The 9,543-nt window shown below is 37.6% G+C and overlaps 1 protein-coding gene across 1 annotated transcript; it reads left to right on the forward strand.

The window, feature by feature from the left end:
• Window positions 1-2,452: 2,452 nt before the first annotated feature.
• On the forward strand, window positions 2,453-9,543 carry LOC106761917. The gene is made up of 3 exons (XM_014645536.2): window positions 2,453-2,918; window positions 3,982-4,353; window positions 4,443-9,543. The coding sequence occupies exons 1-3, from the start codon at window positions 2,793-2,795 to the stop codon at window positions 8,703-8,705; spliced, it is 4,761 nt and encodes a 1,586-aa protein (XP_014501022.1). The 5' UTR covers window positions 2,453-2,792; the 3' UTR covers window positions 8,706-9,543.

Genomic DNA, 9,543 nt, shown 5'->3' on the forward strand with positions numbered 1-9,543 from the left:
GAAAATGCATAAACTTGTGTCATGATATGAAATTTAAATACACTCATATTTTTATAAAAAAAAATAAATTGATTGTCATTAGTATAGAAAACAGAATAACTTATAAATGACAATGATATATGTTATCTAGAATTTCTCTTGATTTTTATTATAATAGGTACTAATGTTGTTTAATTTTTATTTAAAATTTTTTCTTGTATTTCTTATTATAAGAGTTTGTTTTGGTCTCACATATTTTCTTTACATTTTTTTCTTTAATAAATTTAATAAAAATATGAAATTTAAATTATTTTTAAAAAAAATAATGTAAAGAAAACCATAATAAATTTTTCTTTAAAATAAATTTATAACCATGTGTCTCACATGGATAAATCATGAGAAAAAATAACGTAAAGAAAATATGTGAGAACAAAGACTTTTATTTAAGTAATTCTGAAATATTCCAAATTTTCAGTTAACTTACTAATCCCTAGATTTATTTATGTTTTTATTGATGGTCTAATTCAGGTTTACTAATTAGGATTTCACGAGAATTGCAACTTTTCCATAAAAAATAATTGCTCTAATTTTGGTAAGGTTTCTTGTCAATTTGAATCTGATTTCAATTTTTTTTCTGTCAAAGTAATTAATTATAAATATCTTAACTTAGATATATTATAAAAGTAACCATTTAAATATCATTTAAAAAACAAAAGTGTGATTATGAGAGAACCAAACTTAGTTAGCTGACATTTCTTATATTGAATTTGAAATATATGAAAGCAAATGCACAATGGAGTGAAATTACTTATTCAACTTAGTTTTAGACCAAATTTAAATAAGAACTCTTAGGAGTAACTACTTAATTAATAAACAAAAATATACTATTATGATTATTGATAAAAATAACTAAATAACAACTATGACATGTTTATCTAGCATGTAGTTTAGTACAATTTTGTTCATTTAATTTTAAACAATGATAGACTAATTTAATAAATACCAATGTCCTATTTCGATTAAGTCTAATAATTTAATTATAATAATATTAACATAACCATTGACAATTATTTAAACATTTTAATATTGTGATGAGTGGTATAAATTTAAAACAAAAACTTAAAAAAATATATAAAACAATATTAGTTTTTTAAATTTGGATAACGTTGACATGTTTTATTATAGCTGTCAAAACGGGTAATCCGACTCGACCTGGTCCGGCTCACCGGGTTGGTCACTTAGTGAGCCAATCCAATCTGGCTTATTTATTAATGAGCCAAAAAAATTTGAATCCGATCCGATCCATCACGGGTTGATGGATAAACGGGTTGACTCACTTAAATACAATTTTTTTGAAATAAAAAATTATAAACTTTCTATAATTTAAATCTAAACAAATTTTACTTTTAAATTTCACTTGAACGTGGATGTTTAATTAATTTTGAAAATAGGAAACTTAAATAATTATTTCAAGCAAAAAAGTAATAATAAATATTTTTTATAAAATTAAAATTAAATTTTAATATAACAAAATTAGGTAGGTGGGCCAACTCGACCCACCACGAATTCAATCCGCATGAGTCAGGTTTAAATGAGCCGGTTTGAAACCTAATCTACATAAAAGAAATACAATTATTTTAAACTCAAACCAACCCGAATCACCCGGTCCGAATCCTTGGTGAGCCGGATTGACTCACGAGTTGTGATCCGTTTTCACAACTCTAATTTTTATACCTACTCTCATAATTTTTTTTTTTTTTTCACATTTCACAACCCTACTTCTACACCTTGTTGAACTACGCAAAACCATTGTACCCACCCACTTTTCTCTCATTCTCTCTTTTCTCAATCTCTATTAAATCAAAAGGAAAAGAAAGATGAATGAATGTGTTCCGGTTTTGATAAAGTTAAGATACTCTGATTGGTCATTACAATTTCTTTTGAGAAATTTCTTATCTTGCTATGTGTAGGCTGAAATCCATGTATTGGATGTGGCAGGAAAGAGGTGTATAGAGAGCATCACAAAATTTTCTGGGACAAACATAATAAAAAAATGTATTGCTCACAGTAACAGGTGTTGGAACATCCCAAGACAACCTTAACTTGCCATCATATGTTTCCATGTGGACTGTAGCACAGGAAATTACCCTTCTGCCCTTCTCAACCGGACCAATAACAGCACATTCAATAACCCATTAGAGATAAATTAGAAAAGAGAAAATAAAAAAGAAAAAAAGAAAGGAAAGAAAGAAACAAACAAAGAAACTGGTGTTTGTCAGCGAGAGAGATCAGAGAGAGAAAGTAAAAGTCAAATAAAAAGCAGTATATGGACCAGTCAATGCTGGTGACTCACTTCCCAAGGCACCAATCTCCAGTCTCATTCTCCACACGTCGCCTCACCATCCTGTGACGTTATCATTCTCCCTGCCCGCACTGCCCGTTCTGCCCGACCCCTATTAGGTAAGTACCCAAGTACACCCTTCACCTCTTTACCCACACGCTTTCTTTCACTCTCTCTCTTCCATCTTCTTTCTCTCTCTAGATTCTCGCATTTTCCCCCTTCCCACATCCAAAGGCGGCTACCAATTCGTTCCTTCCTTCTCTCCATCGATTGTTCCTCTTTCGCATTTTTCTTCGGCTGGATCCGATTCTCCCAATTCCAATTTCCAGAACCCAGTCCTTGTTAGGGTTTCGCGGAAGCATGATTGTAGAGTTAGGGTTTTGCACGGATCTAGGGTTTCGGTTGTTCTGAGGGCTTCAGGTGTGGAATTTGGAGGGGATTTGATGGTACGTGTTGGGGAAAATGCAAGGCTATGCATGGACGTGGAGGTGAGAAGGGCACTCGGCACATGTGGAAAGCCCCCACACTTGGCAACTCGTCTCTGAACGCCGATGTTTCTTCGTCTTCTTCTTCATCGTCAGTGAAGTCGTTCTTTAAGGTACTGTAATTGGATATTGTAATTGGGTCAGGATTGTGTGTTAGGTTTCGGTTTATTCTCTGTAAGGAAAAAGCTGTACATGATTATGTATGTCTGACAAATATGAAAATAAGTTGTAGGTTTTTTTATGAGTGTGTTCTGTGTAACTATGTATCTAAGGCAGGATTAAGATGGAAAGTGCTGAATTTGGAACCAAAATGTGTTTAAAAAGTCTCCCTTTTCGAATAATCAAGAATTTAGGATTAGAGTTTTATTTATTTATGGCAGGATGTATACTTTTCAATTAGTATCTTTAAATGGAATGAGTCATATTTCTTTCCATTACTACAAGAGGCTAGTTTTTATTGTTCCAATTTCTAATGGAATAGATCATATTTCTTGCTATGTCTAATTTTTAATTGTAGCAAGCTTATGTGATTTTGATGTAGTAGTAGTAGGAAGAAAAGAGGTCCAGATATTTTTCCATTGATTGAAAGGACCTACAATGAGTTATGTAGTCAATTGCGGGGCTGTGGATTTACAGTTGGGAGGAATGGTTGATGTGGCAAGGCTGGATTTGGGAGGCTGGATTTGGAAGGCTGGCTGTGTGTGGGAGTATATAAAGATTTTATAGATTTAGATACAGGTACAAGCAGTGTGAATCAGGATTGTGGTTTGTTAGGCCTATAACTGGTCAGAGAATATACATATCCCTGATGAGTTTAGACTTGGGCCTTTTTTTTGTCACTGTAAAAGCTCTTTAAGCTCCTTTTTAAATTTAATGAAATTATCTTAATTGGAATTCCGTTCTTGGTTTAGGTCATACTGGTGTACCTTCCACTTATTTTGGGTGTTTAGTGGTGTTTTCTTGCTTCTTTAATTAAATTTATTTTAATTCTAATGCCAAAGAAGAATGTGTACTTGTGAATATTCTTTTTAAGGGAGCAGCTGCCAAATAAGTGTAAAATAAAATATTCAAAATACCTAATATGACTTATTCTAAATGCAAACCACTGAGGCATTCTGTTTTTGTTGATTGAATTTTAATAGTACACTAAGGATTCCCTGTCTTCTCAAATCATAGGACCGTCGCAAAATTAGTGTTGGTGAATGTGCTCTCTTCAAACCTTCTGAAGATCGCCCACCATATATTGGTATAATTCGTTATCTGACAATTGGCAAAGATAAAAAATTGAAGTTTGGTGTTAGTTGGCTCTATCGATCTATTGAAGTAAAACTCAGCAAGAGTGTGCCTTTGGAGGCTGCTCCAAACGAAATCTTCTACACCTTCCATAAGGATGAGATTGATGCTGAAGCTCTGCTCCATCCTTGTAAAGTTGCATTTCTTCCTAAGGGGGCAGAACTTCAACCAGGGATTTCTTCATTTTTGTGCAGGAGGGTTTATGACATTGCAAACAAGTGTTTATGGTGGTTAAATGATCAAGATTATATTAATGTAAGTTTCTGCTCTCAGATATTCCCATATGTTATGAATTTTTTTGTGGTTCTCAGTCTTTTCCCAACTTATTTTGTCATCATCACCAGGATTGTCAAGAAGAAGTAGATAAACTATTATACAGGAATTGCGTAGAAATGCATGCAACAGTGCAGCCAGGTGGCCGTTCTCCTAAGCCTATGAGTAGTCCAACTTCAACATCTCAGTTAAAATCTGCTTCAGATAGTGTCCAGAATAGTACTTCTTCCTTTCCATCTCACATTAAGGGGAGGAAAAGGGAAAGGGCAGATCAAGGCTCTGAGTCAGCCAAGCGAGAACGATCAATAAAAACTGAGGATGGGGATTCTGGTATTTTCAAGCATGATAACATTTTCAAGACAGAGATTGCAAAAATTACTGAGAAGGGAGGGCTTGTTGATGGTGAAGGAGTTGAAAAATTAGTGCAGCTGATGGTTCCTGATAGAAATGAGAAGAAGATAGATTTAGCTAGCCGGTCATTGCTTGCAGCTGTCGTTGCAGCAACAGATAAGTTAGATTGCCTTAGTCAGTTTGTGCAGCAAAGGGGTTTGCCTGTATTTGATGAATGGCTCCAAGAGGTCCATAAAGGGAAGATTGGCGATGGTGATAAATCTGCTGAGGAATTTCTGTTGGTATTGCTTCGGGCACTTGATAAACTTCCAGTAAATCTTCAGGCTTTACAAACATGCAACATTGGAAAATCTGTGAATCATTTGCGAAGTCACAAAAATGCTGAAATTCAGCGGAAAGCAAGAGGTTTAGTTGATACATGGAAGAAACGTGTTGAAGCTGAAATGAATATAAATGATGCAAAGTCTGGTTCAGGTACCAATGTCCACTGGCCTGCCAAATCACGTCCTTCTGATGTTGGTCAAGGTGGGAATAGACATTCAGGTGCATCATCAGATGTTGCCATGAAGAGTTCAGTTACCCAGCTTTCTGCTTCGAAGACCACCTCTGTGAAGATTGTCCAGGGAGAGAATATTACTAGATCTGCATCAACATCTGCATTTCCAGGGCCTGCAAAATCAGTGCCGTCACCTGCAGCTGTGACTGCTAATTTAAAAGATGGGCAGCCTCGTATTGTTGCTGTAAATGGAGGTTCTGATCCTCCCATGGCAAATGCAAGGGATGAGAAAAGTTGTAGTTCTAGTCAATCTCACAACAACAGTCAATCTTGTTCTAGCGACCATGCTAAAACTGGAGGTCACTCAGTAAAGGAAGATGCCCGAAGCTCTACTGCAATGAGTGCAAATAAGATTTCTGGAGGCTCTTCACGTCATCGAAAATCCATTAATGGATTTTCAGGTTCATCTCCATCTGGAGGGCAAAGGGAAACCGGATCAAGCAGGAATTCCTCCTTGCACAAAAATTTAACTTCAGAAAAAATATCTCAACCTGGATTAATGGATAAAGCAGTTGATGGAACTTCTCTTGAGGGCAATATTCCAAAGCTGATTGTTAAAATTCCAAATCAAGGTAGAAGTCCTACACAAAGTGTCAGTGCTGGTTCTTTTGATGATCCTACAATCATGAATAGTCGAGCTTCATCTCCTGTTCTTCCCGAGAAGCATGATCAGTCTGATCACAGCCCAAAGGAAAAGAGTGACCTTTATCGTGTAAATATTGGTTCAGATATTAATACTGAATCTTGGCAGAGTAATGACTTTAAAGAGGTATTGACTGGCTCTGATGAGGGTGATGGATCACCTGCTGCAGGTACTGATGAAGAACACTGTCGGACCGGCAATGATTGTAAGAAGGCATTGGAAATATCAAAAGCTGCTTCATCATCATCTGGAAATGAAAATAAAGCTGGCAATTTGCAGGATGCTTCTTACAGCTCAATAAATGCTTTAATTGAAGGTGTTAAGTACTCTGAAGCTGATGATGGAGGAATGAATCTTCTTGCTAGCGTGGCTGCTGGAGAGATATTGAAATCTGAATTGTTAACTCCAACTGGATCTCCAGAAAGAAACACAGCTGCTGTTGAACAGTCATGCACAGACAATGGTGTTAAGTCCTCTGAAGAAAATCTTGTTCGTGATGAATGTCACTCAAATAATGGTCTTGATGTTGAACATAAGAATCTGGCCTCTGTAACAGGTGATCTAGGGGCAAATGGTGAAAGCGATTCTGATTTTCAAGCTTCAGGAGGAAAAACTGCAAGAGAGCTAAATAAGCGTGTTGATGCATGTAGTATGGATTTACAACAGGTTTCTGAAACTACTTTGGAAAGCAAAGGAAAATTAAATGAAAAATCTGGACCTACTTCACTGGGTGGACTTGCTGAAAATTCTGTACAAGAAGCTGGAGATGGTGATGGAAGCAAGCAGCTACAGGAGGTTGTTCAGGGAGTCAATGCTGGCGAAATTCATGATAAAATCAGTTGTGTTGCTGAAGTTGAGGCAGAAGCAGCTAAAAAATTGTCACATACACCTGCGGAAGTGGATGTACAGAGTGATAACTATACTGCTGAAGGATCAAGTGGCAGTGGACAGACAGTTAAAAAGCCTCCTCCTGTACTTGTTCAGTCTGATTTGGCAAGAGGTAAAGATGATAAAGCACTCCATTCTTCTGGTTATAGTGTTGACAAGGTTCTTAAAGACTTCCCTGAACGGGAATCTGACAAAACTGATGATGTTGATGCTGAGAATCATGTCAACCAGTCTAGAAGTAAAAGAAATGAGTCTGAAAGTGATACCTTGACCATGCCTGAGAATAGAGGTACATGTTCTATTGTGACTGGTCTTGTTGCTGAACATGTAGAGGAGAATTTAGAAACGAGAGATGTTCGTGACCAACCTTCTAGAGAGGATCTTCCTGAAGATTCACCTAGTGTTCTTTCACAAGAAATCGATAAGCATCTCAATTCTAAAAGGTTGAAGTTGACTTCCTCAGAAGCAGAGGAGGCTGAGGAGTGCACCTCTACCACTGCAGATGCTTCTTCGATGTCTGCTGCAGCTGTGTCAGATGCGGATGCAAAGGTTGGATTTGATTTAAATGAAGGGCTCAATGCAGATGATGGAAGATGTGAGTTCAACAGCATTGCCAATTCAGGATGTGCACCTTGTGGTCGATTGATCAGTCCTGTTCCATTTCCTGCTTCATCTATGTCTTGTGGTATTCTTGCCCCAGTCACCGTGGCATCTGCTGCTAAGGGGCACTTTGTGCCTCCCGAAGATTTATTGAGAAGTAAAGGTGAAATTGGTTGGAAGGGATCTGCTGCCACCAGTGCATTCAGGCCAGCTGAACCCAGGAAAGTTATGGAAATGTCTCTTGGTACATCAGCTGCCCCTATTCCTGATGCTCCAGCTGGAAAGCAGAGTCGAGCACCATTGGATATTGACTTGAATGTGGCCGATGAAAGAATCCTTGATGACATTTCTTGTGCTCGACACACAAATTCTATATCTCTTGCAACTGATAGCCATGATCCTGTATGCAGTAAAATACCTTCACCTGTTCGCAGCTCTGGAGGGCTTGGTCTTGACTTAAACCAAGTGGATGATGCTTCTGACATGGGCATTTGCTTGAACAGTAATCATAAAATTGATGTGCCAATTATGCAGGGGAAATCATCATTGGGTGGTCCACCAATTAGAGAAGTGAATGTCCACAGGGACTTTGATTTGAACAACGGACCTTCTGTGGATGAAATCACCACCGAATCCTCATTGTTCTCTCATCACTCCAGGAGCAACGTGCCTTCTCAATTACCTGTTTCTGGACTTAGAATGACTACTGAGCCAGGCAACTTCTCTTGGCTTCCTTCCAGTGGCAACACCTATTCTGCTGTCACAATATCTTCAATTATGCCTGATAGAGGGGATCAGCCCTTTTCAATTGTTGCTCCAAATGGGCCACAAAGGTTGTTGACTCCTGCAGCTGGTGGCAACCCATTTGGACCTGATATTTATAGGGCCCCAGTATTGTCATCTTCTCCTGCAGTGTCATATCCATCTGCTCCATTTGAGTATCCCGTCTTCCCTTTTAACTCCAGCTTCCCTCTTCCATCAGCTTCTTTTTCTGCTGGGTCAACTACTTATGTATATCCAACATCAGCCAATCGGCTTTGCTTCCCTGCAGTAAATTCACAGTTAATGGGGCCTGCCGGCACAGTTTCATCTCATTATCCCAGGCCCTATGTTGTTGGTCTTACAGAAGGTAACAATAGTGGTAGTGCTGAGACCAGTAGAAAATGGACAAGGCAGGGTTTAGATCTTAATGCTGGACCTGGCTGTTCAGACATGGAGGGGAGAGATGAGAGTGTTCGGAAGAGGAAGGAGCCTGATGGAGGGTGGGATGCCTACAACCAATCCTCATGGCAATAGCAATCTATATAATCATACAATCTGATGACCACAAATGCTTGTAAGTGTTTAGTTTTGTATATTCAAATGTTTGCAACGCTTGGTCACTTGTGGGAGAAGATCTGAAAATATATCCTGTGTCATGCTGATGTAATTCAGTGGAGGTTGTTACTTTTTTCTTTAAGAAATATATTTAAATGATAATGGAATAAATGCTATTGCAATTTCTCTGTGGGCAGTCTTCTGTCCCATTTTCATTGAGAAATCCTGCTCCGTTTCAGCCTGCTGTGGCTCTCATATTTCCGTTCTTGCTAGTTTTCTTTTTACTATCTTTTTTATGTTTTCTTAGGTGATCCTCAATTAAATGTTGTCATGCCTCTTAAGTAATTGTTTGTATGCTAAATGTGTTGTCTTCAGTAATTTGTGGATGGGGGATGGTCAATTTCCATAGAACATCTAACATTTGCTTTTGGGAGAATTGGGTGGTAAGGGGGCGCCTGATTATGTTAGTCTACGGTCCTCATTCCCTTAGTTTATCAAATATATTTTACAGGAATATTTTGGAAAGGGAACTAGTTATTTTTTCTTCCTAAAGAGGGGACCATACTTGTTGCATCTATATCTGTATCTATATCTAGTGGACCATAACTTTCCCTTCTCAGCACTTCCAGTGATGCAAGCTGTGTTGTAGAACTGGTTTTAAGTAAAAATCTTCTTTTTACGTTGAGAAGCTAAATTAAAATGTTTTCCTATACACACATACATACATAATAGATGCTAGCCTGGGGACCAACGAATATTGGCACCAAGTTTCTTCCTCTGCTGTGATCGATATATTATCATGTTCTTTCAAATTTAA

The sequence above is a fragment of the Vigna radiata genome, chromosome 5 (genome assembly GCF_000741045.1).
Source record: "Vigna radiata var. radiata cultivar VC1973A chromosome 5, Vradiata_ver6, whole genome shotgun sequence".
Lineage (NCBI taxonomy): Eukaryota > Viridiplantae > Streptophyta > Magnoliopsida > Fabales > Fabaceae > Vigna > Vigna radiata.

Bases quoted from the DNA above. Each gene is read 5' to 3' on its own strand.
- LOC106761917 (XM_014645536.2), top strand. From the start codon at position 2,793: ATGCATGGACGTGGAGGTGAGAAGGGCACTCGGCACATGTGGAAAGCC. The intron at 2,919-3,981 runs GTACTGTAATTG...CTCAAATCATAG, and splicing joins CAGTGAAGTCGTTCTTTAAG to GACCGTCGCAAAATTAGTGT. The intron at 4,354-4,442 runs GTAAGTTTCTGC...CATCATCACCAG, and splicing joins ATGATCAAGATTATATTAAT to GATTGTCAAGAAGAAGTAGA.